The sequence below is a fragment of the Brassica napus genome, chromosome C9, assembly GCF_020379485.1.
Source record: "Brassica napus cultivar Da-Ae chromosome C9, Da-Ae, whole genome shotgun sequence".
NCBI lineage: Eukaryota > Viridiplantae > Streptophyta > Magnoliopsida > Brassicales > Brassicaceae > Brassica > Brassica napus.
Genome location: NC_063452.1, coordinates 19,123,593 through 19,135,522, shown reverse-complemented (window position 1 = coordinate 19,135,522; position 11,930 = coordinate 19,123,593). Strand labels below are relative to the sequence as shown.

Sequence of the window (11,930 nt, the reverse complement as noted above, 5' to 3'; positions counted from 1 at the left end):
CTCCTTATTTATGTGGGAGCCATAAATGTTTTAATCATATTTGCTGTGATGTTCATGAATAATTCTGAATATTCCATAGATTTCAATCTGTGGACTGTTGGGAATGTGATTACTTCATTGGTTTGTACAACTATTCTTTTTTCATTAATTTCTACTATTCTCGATACGTCCTGCTACGGGGTTATTTGGACTACAAGATTAAACCAGAATTTAGAACAAGATTTAATAAGTAATAGTCATCAAATAGGAATTCATTTATCAACAAATTTTTTTCTTCCATTTGAACTTATTTCAATAATTCTTTTAGTTGCTTTGATAGGTGCAATTTTGGTGGCTCGTCAATAAAAAAGGTTTCGATTAATAAAGACCAAAGAAAACTTTGTGTATGTTATGATATTTTTTTCCGTTCATTCAATTTGATTTGATTTGATTGAATAATATTTCATTTTTTAAATCTATTTTTTTTTATTTTATATATATTTGAAAATTTTCCCTAATATAGTTTTTATTCGTACTTTGTTGTTATATTCTAGTTGATTGAATCCGGTGAATTTTTTTATTATTCATATTGATAATGAATCAAAATTGATAAGGAGTTGCTCAATGATACTCGAACATGTACTTGTTTTGAGTGCCTATTTATTTTTGATTGGTCTTTATTGATTGATCACGAGTCAAAATATGGTTAGGGCTCTTATGTGCCTTGAACTTATACTCAATGCAGTTAATATGAATCTCGTAACATTTGCTGATTGTTTTGATAATTCCCAACTAAAAGGGGATATTTTCTCCATTTTTGTTATAGCAATTGCAGCCGCTGAAGCAGCTATTGGATTAGCTATAGTCTCGTCAATTTATCGTAACAGAAAATCAACTCGCATCAACCAATCGACCTTATTAGATAGGTAGCATAAATCAAAAATGATAGGTTTAAATTTGCATATATGATAAATGAGTTACTATATTAAATTTGTGAAAATCTAAGAAATCAAAGTATTTTAGCCCCATTTTTTACCAATTGAGCCAGAATTGATTAAAAAAATTTTATTAAAGGAAATCATTGCTTCATCTAGTATTTTAATTTAATATATCATTTAGTTATAGGTTTACTAAATTGAAAATTTATGACATTAAAAAAATTATAGATCCTATGTCACATTCAGTAAAAATTTATGATACATGTATAGGATGTACTCAGTGTGTCCGAGCATGTCCTACAGACGTATTAGAAATGATACCTTGGGATGGATGTAAAGCTAAGCAAATAGCTTCTGCCCCCAAGAACCGAGGATTGTGTTGGTTGTAAGAGATGTGAATCTGCCTATCCAACGGATTTTTTGAGAATTCGAGTTTATTTATGACATGAAACAACTCGAAGCATGGGTCTAGCTTATTGATACGTTACCGAAAACCTAATTTGAATAAATTTGGAATACATTTTTTTTTATTGACAAGTACTCGTACTCAAAAAAGTTCAATTATATTTTTTTATTTATATATTTTTTTGAGTACGCGTTCTTTGGACCTGGTGTATCTTGTCTTTACCACGAATGATTTTCCTTGGTTAGCAATATTTGTTGTTTTTCCAATATCTGCCGGTTCATTAATGTTATTTCTCCCGTGTAGGGAAAATAAAGTTAATAAGTGGTATACTATATGCATTTGTATTTTAGAACTTCTTCTAACGACTTATGCTTTTTGTTATAATTTTAAACTGGACGATCCATTATTTCAACTGTCCGAATATTATAAATGGATCATTTTTTTTATTGGAGACTGGGAATAGATGGACTTTCTATAGGAATGATTTTACTGACCGAATTTATTACTACTTTAGCTACTTTAGCGGCTTTTCCAGTTACTTGGGATTCCCGATTATTCTATTTCCTGATGTTAGCAATGTACAGCGGCCAAATATGATCATTTTCTTCTCGGGATATTTTACTTTTTTCATCATGTGGGAATTAGAATTAATTTCCGTTTATCTCCTTTTATCCATGTGGGGTGGAAAGAAACGTTTGTATTCAGCTACAAAATTTATTTTATACACTGCAGGAAGTTCTATTTTTTATTAATAGGAGTTTTAGGTATAAGTTTATATGGTTCAAACGAACCAACATTAAATTTAGAACTATTAGGGAATCAAGCCTATCCGGTCACACTTGAAATACTATTTTATATTGGATTTTTTATTGCTTTTGCCGCAAATCACCGATTATACCTTTACATATTTGGTTACCTGACACCCACGGCGAGGCAAATTACAGTACATGTATGCTTCTCGCTGGAATCTTATTGAAAATGGGAGCATATGGATTGGTTCGAATCAATATGAAATTATTACCTCAAGCTCATTCTATGTTTTCTCCTTGGTTGATGGTAGTCGGTACAATCCAAATAATTTATGCAGCTTCAACATCTCCAGGTCAATGTAATTTAAAAAAGAGAATAGCCAATTCTTCTGTATCTCACATGGGTTTTATAATTATACGTATTGGTTCTATAACAGATCATGGGCTTAATGGAGCTATTTTACAAATAATCTCTCATGGATTTATTGGCGCTGCACTTTTTTCTTGGCAGAAACTAGTTATGATAGAATCCGGCTTGTTTATCTTGATGAAATGGGTGGAATGGCTATCTTCATTCCAAAGATATTTACAATGTTCACTATCTTATCGATGGTTTCCCTTGCATTACCGGGCACGAGTGGTTTTGTTGCAGAATTAATCGTTTTTTTGGAATAATTACCAGCCAAAAATATTTCTTAATTTCAAAAATTTTAATTATTTTTGTAATGGCAATTGAAATGATATTAACTCCTATATATTTATTATCTATGTCACGTCAAATGTTTTATGGATACAAGTTAATTAATGCTAAAAACTTTTTTTTTTTTTGATTCTGGACCCCCGAGAGTTATTTCTTTCAATATCTATTCTTCTACCCATAATTGGTATTGAGATTTATCCTGATTTTGTGCTCTCATTAGCAAGTGACAAGGTCGAATCTATTTTATCTAATTATTTTTATGGATAGTTTTCAAGAAATAAAAAAACATTAAATTGAATTATAATAAGAAGTCTTTGCTTTTTGTATTGTGAGAACCTTTTGAATCATTGTACTACTTGATTCAAAAGGTTCTTGATGATTTACTACTAAAACTAAATTAGATTTCTTAACTTATATGAAGTTATATATAGATGCAATTTTTTTATTTGGATTCTTTTCTTTTTTTTGTTAATGTTTTAGTTAATTCGACGTAAATGAACCATAATTATGTAAACCTATTCCTAAAAGATTGACGCCAAAATAGCATATCCAAATTAAAAGAAAACCTAGCGAAGCCACACTTGCAGGATTTATACCTCGAGCATTCTTATTTGTTTTAATATGTAAATAAATTGCAAAGATGGTCCAAGTAATAAATGCCCAGGTTTCTTTCGGATCTCAATTCCAATATGAACCCCATGTTTCATTAGCTCATATAGCTCCTGAAAGAATGCCGACGGTTAAAAAGATAAATCCGAGACTAATAATAAGAAAACTCCAATAATCTAATTGCTCCGACTTTTTATGACTTCTGGGTTTATCAGGGAACATTGCTTCGAACACTCTCGATGTATCCTCCAAATAGTCATCGAACAACGCCTGAACATTCCTCAAAATCACAGTTAAATTTGGACCAAACACAATTTAAACTGATTTGTGTTATATATATATAGAGAGAGAGGGAGGAGACCTGAGGAGACTCTTGGAGAGGAATGTCTGTGGAGAGTCTTGAGGAATACTTAGCGGGTTTTAAGGATGATACCTGACACTTCACTGTCCACCGTGTAATTGGTCTCAGTTCCGTCTTCATCGGCCGGTAGGTTCCGAACATGGCCGAAGATAAAACCGCCATTTCACCGAGCTCTCTCTCTCTCTTTAAGATTATAACTTCAATATTTTCCACATCTCTCTGTTGAATCTGTGAGTTAAGATTGCGTTTTTGATTTTTCTATAGAGGTAAGACTGAGCAACTTTAGATTTCTGTTGAGGTGTGTGTGAAGTTGCTTTTTGATAGAGATTTTGGAGGGATATCTGTCTTTCGGCCTTCTATTGCGATGTGGCATATCAAGAGACTATCCACGTCATCACAATTTGGAATTTGTAGGGCCCACTATGATTTCCAAACTCCTTTCCCTCTTCGCATTCCTAGACGAAGACACGAGAAACTCAAAAAATAAAATAAAATAAAACTTGAAAGAAACCTCTGTCTACATCTGGTTTCTGATCTGTCTTTAGCGTTTGTTCCGGTATATTAATGAGTATAATTAAAATCAGGGTCTGTGAAATCACTGTTTGTCTCGATGATTCTCCTCAAGAGTAGAAACATGCATACAGCCGTTAGTGTTTGAGAATTTTATCAATGTAGAGTGTAAACGACACAATTGACGTACGATTTCATTGAAATAACATTTTGTGAATTCAAATGTACAATCTTGATCTCTTTGTGTCTTACGCCGGTTCTCTGTTACGGAAACAAAGTCCTCTGTTAGATCAGGTCCAGAACCTCAAAAGTCTAACCGTGACACACTTCTGGGCCTTCTTCATACTAACAGGGCCTCAATTTTAATTTTAAATTTAAACTTGGAGTCCATCGGCAATCTGAACGATCTGTCGGTAGAAAGAAAAGAAGTATGGTTCCCGGTTAGACAAGTCGGCAATCGGTACGATCAGATTGCATAAAAGCAAATCATAATAAGTCACGTGGCACAGTTTTGTCAGATCCAAGAGAAGAAATCAGAAAAAGAACTTGAAACGATGCCGTACTACACCAGAGACGAGGACGAAGTCGACGATTTCGACGAGTTCGATCCGACGCCGTACAGTGGAGGCTACGACATCACCGTGATCTACGGCCGTCCGATCCCTCCTTGCGACGACACTTGCTACCCTCTCTCCTCCGCAGCGGATGAAGATTTCGAGTACGAGAGACCTGAATTCACCTCGTACCACGATCCTTCCGCCTACGCCGAAGAAGCTCTCAACACCGAGTACAGCAGCTACTCCCGCCCCAAGCCCCGTCCCGGATTTCGACCCGGTTCAGCCGGTGGCGGTCATGTCCAAGGTGAGAGACCCGATCCCAGTTACGGATCCGGATACGGTGGAGCGACGGAGGCTGAGTACGGTAGGAGACCTGAATCTGGATATGGTGGGAGATCGGAGACGGAGACCGGATACGGATCCGGGTATGAGAAGAAACCGAGCTTCGGTGAAGAGAGGAGCGAGTATGAGCGTAAGCCTAGCTATGGAAGGTCTGGGGAAGAGGAAGGAGGTTACAGGAAGCCTAGCTATGGGAGATCTGAGGATCAGGTTGAGAGCTACATAAAGCCCACCAGCTATGAAAGGTCTGAGGAACAGGAGGAAGGGAGTTACAGGAAGCCTAGCTATGGCCGCAATGATGACGATGATGATGAAGAGCGCAGGAACCGTTCTGGTGATGATGAGGAAGGCAGCTATGGCCGCAAGAAATATGTAAGTTAATATAAAGTTATAGTCAATTTCCCATGATTTGCATCTATATTATTGTGTGGACATTAAGTTTTGATTTGTTAAACATAAAACCCTTTTGTTGATGATAACATAGACATTGACAGTTTGATTTGTTAAACATAAAACCCTAAACATCATTTACATGTCAACAGTTCTCTCTTTGTTTCACATCCCAAGCTGTTAGGTTTGCCTTAATAGAAAGCTGGTTCTGTTACCCCCCTTTAACTTCATTGGTTCAGTATTTTATTTAACCTGAACATTCTCCTGTATCATGATCATACTACAGAACTTAACATTGCGTTATTTGCATCTAGCTGGTTTGGAAAATAAGTTTTAGTTTGGTTTAAGCCCGTTGTTGATCACAGTGTAGTGTGATCTCCGTGTTGAACTAAAGTCTTTGTCTTTGACTCATGAACTAGCGGTGTAACTTTGCTATGTTCTACAATCCCATAATAACGTTCCTGGTTCAGTGTTTGTGTGAATTTGGCCATCTTGTACGACTCTTGAAGATGTCCCATTGTTGATCATAGTGTAGAGTAGACTCCATGTTGAACTAAAGGGTTTGTCTTTGATTCCCTGTAACTCTGTCTTCACATCCTGGAATGGATTAGCGTCAGTTGAAAGCTCAGTTCTGTGTATGACATTTGAAGATCTTATCATGGTGACCGTTAATAGCGGCATCATTGACTACAGTTTTTATCTTAACGTGATTCATCGCTGTATCAAAAATTTTGTAGGGTGGCAATGACTCTAATGATGATGATGAGGAGAAGAAGCAGCATCGTTACAAGCATCACCACCACCAGAGGCGCCGTGATGAAGATGATGACTAAAACCTTCTCTCAGTACTGGAGAGTGTTATGATCAAGTACTTTTGCTTAGCTTCATCTTACTAAATAATAAAAAAGCTAAGGCATTTATCTTTGGATGTTGTTGTTGCGTTTGTTTGATTCTCTTTGGATACAGCAGAGTCTGTGTCTGACTTTGTTTCTGGTTCATAATAAGACCTTGAACTGATATCGGGTCATCATCATGTAAAAAGTAAACTGTTGTTTTTGTTTTCTCGATATTAAATATCAAAAGTCATTGCCGAGAAGTAAAAATATTTTGTGGTTAAAGCCAGATTCGATTTTTATATTGAATATAATTAAAAAAAAAAACAAAAAATTAATCAGTTTTGTAATAGGAATGGGTTAATAAGGGACCTACCTATATATACATTACTCAGCTTTTTGGTTCAACATCATAAATTAACAACCAAGAAGCAATGTCAAGCGCTACAGTCCTCGATGAATCTAGCGTTCCTAGCCCCAGGAGTACATGGAGGTGAGATTCCACTAAATATATATTGTTATGTAACATAAGATTTTTGATTATAAACATTATACTGAAACGAATTTTCTGGTTGGTTGCAGGATGGACGGGCAGTTACGATACGACATTGCGATGAACACCATCATTATAATCCTCATCACTGATGCGGTCTTACATATGACTCTGAGAGCCCACAAAATTCCCCTTGATGATAACGTTGTGGGACTTTTATGTACGTTAGTAGTTCCGTACATGGTTGTCATCACGATTAATTGCGGGTATTGGCTTACAGAAACCGAGGATGAAGGGTTAGGCTTTTGTATTTTACTCTGTCTCCTCTATTCTATTTCTCACTTGGCTATGTACGTTGCTCTACCTTGTCTACTATGGTTGGTGCCAGCCATGTTTGCACCGTGTTGTCCATGTCTGTGGAGAGGAGAGTCAACTTGGTGGAATTTTGTGAAGCAACCACAACCAAGAGTAGATATTGTTTAACTTTTGGACTATTATTATTAATAGAATTTTTTAATTTCTAATTTTGTAAATATCTCGTCAATTGTTCTTAACTTTTCTCTCTTGCGATCGGTGAATTTTGTTTCCACTGTCTACCCATAAACCTCGTGTTGACATGTGTTTCACGATCTAACAAGATATTATTATGGTCTAGGGATTGTTTTAGACATCAATCCTCTTTTGATATGACTGAAGAAAATTAGAGTTCCTAGTCTTGATTTGTTCCTGCTTAATGTAATTTGGGGTTAGTGATCATTTATCTTTTGGTTCATTATCATTGTGTGTTGCATGCAGAGTATCAATCTACTTGGAACTTAACATTGCTTTATTTGCATCTAGCTTGTTTGGAAAATAAGTTTTAATTTGGTTTAATCCCGTTGTTGATCACAGTGTAGTGTGATCTCAATGTTGAACTAAAGATATCTTTAGATTCTTTATGAGTTACTACAAGCCTTTGTCTGCTTCCCTTTGGTTACTGGCTTGTCATTACTAGTTGTAGATCATCATTGATTTTGCAGAACAAAAGATGCAGAAGCTGTCCCAAATAAGGACATAAGTTTGTGCTTTAGATCCTTTATGAGTTTATCTTCAGTTTTTGCGTTTTAGATCCTTTATGAGTTATTACAAACCTCTCGACTCTTGTAAGGACATAAGATCTGTGCATTCTCTGGTTACTGGCTGTACAAAGAGCTTGTCAATTAGTAGGTGTAGATCATCATTGTTTCTGTTTGTTAAGATGCATTGATGACACCTTACTCATTGATTCCCAAAACAAAAGAAGCAGAAGCTCTCTGAAATAAGGCGTGGCCGCGAAAATGCTAAAGTGTTGGTATGTAGTCTAAGGCATAGATCGAATAAAGCAGCGTTTTATTTATTGTCCCTTTGCTTTGTACATTTTCTTATTCACCAGATTAGAAAAATGGATCTTGAAGCCAGGAGCCTTCCACCAAGCATTAAGTCCAGCCTCCTTGTCAAACTAAGAGAGTTTTCAAGTCTGATCTCAACAACTTCAAAAGCGAAGTCAAGAGATCGATGAGGTCAGCTGATCGATTGGGTCGAACCACAGACAGAATCAAGAGACTGAAGAGCTTGGCGTCTCAGTCCTCCAAGACTTGCACAGTCAGAGACAGTCTTCCTCTCCTACGCACTGGCGACACGGTATGTGCTCTCTTCAACAATTTTCTCTTACACGGGTTTTATCACGAAGAATACTACGTGTGATTGGCATCTCTTTTAACCAATAGCTAGTTCTCTGATACATACAGCTTAGTGGAGTAGACGATAATGTAGGAAAGAGCAAGAAGACCTTGACAGGCATGACTAGGAGGATGAACAGGAACAAATGGACCATTGGAGCCATTATCACCGCTTTGGTCGCCGCCATTATCCTCATCTTCTACTTCAAACTCACCAAGTAAGCCGCTGTATCTAAACTCTTTGTCGCTGAACAAATGGTGTGTATCTTTTATTTAATCCTTTTCTGGTGGTAAGCTGTAAGTAGTACCAGCTGATGACGTGGAAGAAGATAGAAGGAAGCTAAGACTCCGAGGGACAGAGAGGCTTCTGCAGTTACAGTGAAGCTACTGTATAAATAATAAATAGAGGGAATGAAAGAGAGACTTTATAGATGTACCAGTGGTATTCCGGCGCGTAGCGCCGGATTCGTATGTTTTATTCTCAAATGAATTCAAAATTGTTTTTAATAAATATGATAGTGGTTAGTGATCGATCGATTCAATAAAAATAGAATAAATAGCTGATAGTTGCACCAAAATAAATATAGATGACCTTAAAACATAAAGTAAAATCTATGTTTCAAAAGAAAAAACATGTAAATGCATGTGTTTATTTTGTGATTATCTTGTTTGAAGGAAGATAACAAAAATTTTCATACTAATAATCCTTGCATGCTTTGTTCTTGCCATGGATGTGACAATCTGTTAGGAGTTTCATTGTGGATGCATTAGTTAAATACTTTTTCTTCTTCGAAATGATATTGAATCAATGTTTATTGTGTTGCATATTTTTTTTTTATTTTAGTTTGTAAATGGAGTTGTGTATATTGTAAATTAAGACTTGGACTTCTTTTTTCCAGATTGTTCCATTTAGTTTACTGTTAGGATGGATTAAATTGTTTTGTTGTCACTACAAGAAAACACAGTTTTAGCAAGGAAATTTAACGATGAAAACTAATCCTCGTGAAATTACGTTGACTTAACGATGAAATTGCGAGGAAATAAAGTTTCCTCGTAACGGCCTTGTAAAATACCGAGTAATGCGTTTCCTCGTAAAATCGTCGTAAGTTGACGTGGTTTTTCCGAGAAAAATGTGTTTCGTCGTAAATTCGTCGTAAAATTAGCATGATTTTTACGAGGAAATAACTTACGAGGAAAGAACGAGAAATCCACCAACTTAACACGTTTTTTTTGCCACCAACCTAATATTTCGTCGTAAATTCGTAGCAAAATTCAACTACCAGATTCGAAAATTTTCTATAAATATGGAGGTTTGAACATAATTTTAAGCACACCAACAAGAAAAAAAAACGTGAAAAAAATGTCGGGCTTGGGAAATATTTTCGAGTTGCGGAGGTGGATGTATATGCATAGAGATGCTAACGGGAGAGTGACGAAAGAATATCTTGCTGGGTTGGAGCGTTTTATGCATCAAGCAGATTCTACACCGCTCGCCCAAGAAAGCGGTAAAATATTCTGTCCTTGTAGAAAATGTAACAATTCAAAGTTGGCAAATCGTGAAAATGTTTGGAAGCATTTAGTAAATAGAGGTTTCACGCCAAATTATTATATCTGGTTTCAACATGGAGAAGGTTATAGTTATGATCAGAATGAAGCTAGTAGTAGTAATAGCAACTTTCAAGAAGAACCGGTTGATCATCAATTGCATAATGCACATAGTTACCATCAGGAGGATCAGGCAATGGTAGATTATGATAGGGTTCATGATATGGTAACTGATGCATTCGTAGCTCATGATGATGAAGATGAAGAACCTAACATAGATTCAAAAAAGTTTTATGAAATGTTAGATGCGGCAAATCAACCACTTTACAGTGGTTGTAGAGAAGGTCTCTCTAAATTGTCATTGGCTGCTAGAATGATGAATATTAAAACTGATCACAATCTACCTGAAAGTTGCATGAACGAATGGGCAGATTTATTTAAAGAGTATTTGCCGGAAGACAATGAGTCTGCTGATTCTTATTATGAGATTCAGAAACTGGTTTATAGTCTTGGGTTGCCTTCGGAGATGATAGATGTTTGCATCGACAACTGCATGATCTACTGGGGAGATGATGAGAAGTTGGAAGAATGTCGATTCTGCAAGAAACCACGATTCAAGCCGCAAGGAAGGGGACGTAATAGGGTACCGTACCAAAGGATGTGGTACCTACCAATTACAGATAGATTGAAAAGATTGTACCAATCGGAGCAGACTGCTGGAAAGATGAGGTGGCATGCCGAGCATACTCAGACGGATGGTGAGATGACTCATCCATCAGATGCAAGAGCCTGGAAACATTTTAACAAAGTACATCCGAATTTCGCTAGCAATAGCCGGAATGTGTACCTCGGATTATGCACAGATGGATTTAGTCCATTTGGAATGTCAGGGAGACAATATTCATTGTGGCCAGTCTTTCTTACGCCATACAACCTGCCACCGGAGATGTGCATGCAACGGGAGTTTTTATTCTTGACCATATTAATACCCGGTCCGAAGCATCCAAAAAGGTCACTTGATGTTTTCCTACAACCACTGATAAAAGAGTTGAAGGATTTGTGGTCAACAGGGGTGAGGACGTATGACTGCTCAACGAAGAAGAATTTTACGATGCGAGCTATGCTTTTGTGGACCATAAGTGACTTTCCTGCCTATGGGATGTTGTCTGGATGGACTACACATGGGAGATTAGCTTGTCCATATTGTAATGGAACGACAGATGCATTTCAACTGAAGAATGGTAGAAAGACAAGTTGGTTCGATTGTCACCGTCGATTTCTTCCAGTTGGCCATCCGTACCGAAGAAACAAGAATTTGTTTAGGCACAAAAAGGTTGTGAGAGACACTCCTCCTCCATATCTAACTGGAGAACAAATTGAAGCGCAAATCGACTACTACGGAGCTAACGAAACAGTTCGCTGGGGTGGTAATTGGCATGTCCCTCGTAATATGCCTGATTCTTACGGTGTTCATCACAACTGGCACAAGAAGAGTATATTTTGGGAGTTACCATATTGGAAGGATCTTCTTCTGCGCCACAACCTTGATGTGATGCATATAGAGAAGAATTTCTTTGAGAACATCATGAATACAATATTGAATGTCCCAGGGAAGACAAAAGACAACATAAAATCGAGGTTGGACTTGCCGGATATTTGCTCAAGAAGTGAGTTACATATAAAAAGCAATGGCCAAGTTCCCGTTCCAATTTTTAGATTGTCTTCAGAAAAAAAGTCGGTTTTGTTCAATTGGGTGGCATCAGAAGTGAAGTTCCCTGATGGGTATGTTTCAAATCTTTCAAGATGTGTTGAAAAGGGTCAAAA

At 36.7% G+C, this 11,930-nt stretch overlaps 2 protein-coding genes, 1 long non-coding RNA gene and 1 pseudogene across 3 annotated transcripts in view; 3 read left to right on the top strand and 1 right to left on the bottom strand.

Annotated features, from left to right (window-relative positions):
- The window catches only part of LOC125592408, a 4,483-nt gene extending 142 nt beyond the window's left edge, over positions 1 to 4,341 (bottom strand). Inside the window, exons 1-2 of the long non-coding RNA XR_007328368.1 lie at positions 3,743 to 4,341; positions 1 to 3,651 (exon numbers count right to left, since the gene is read on the bottom strand). The exon at positions 1 to 3,651 is cut by the window's left edge and continues 142 nt beyond it. This is a non-coding gene — a long non-coding RNA (uncharacterized LOC125592408). The remainder of the gene's footprint in view (positions 3,652 to 3,742) is intronic.
- Positions 4,342 to 4,661: 320 nt separating this feature from the next.
- On the top strand, positions 4,662 to 6,656 carry LOC125592406 (uncharacterized protein At5g39570-like). The gene is made up of 2 exons (XM_048767497.1): positions 4,662 to 5,520; positions 6,276 to 6,656. The coding sequence occupies exons 1-2, from the start codon at positions 4,807 to 4,809 to the stop codon at positions 6,369 to 6,371; spliced, it is 810 nt and encodes a 269-aa protein (XP_048623454.1). The 5' UTR covers positions 4,662 to 4,806; the 3' UTR covers positions 6,372 to 6,656.
- A 47-nt stretch (positions 6,657 to 6,703) lies between these two features.
- On the top strand, positions 6,704 to 7,614 carry LOC106446042. Its single transcript, XM_013887710.3, has 2 exons — positions 6,704 to 6,864; positions 6,954 to 7,614. Exons 1-2 carry the CDS (start codon positions 6,806 to 6,808, stop codon positions 7,345 to 7,347), a joined length of 453 nt encoding a protein of 150 aa, XP_013743164.2. The 5' UTR covers positions 6,704 to 6,805; the 3' UTR covers positions 7,348 to 7,614.
- Positions 7,615 to 7,981: 367 nt separating this feature from the next.
- LOC106449569 lies at positions 7,982 to 9,618 on the top strand (annotated as a pseudogene).
- The last annotated feature ends 2,312 nt before the right edge of the window (positions 9,619 to 11,930 follow it).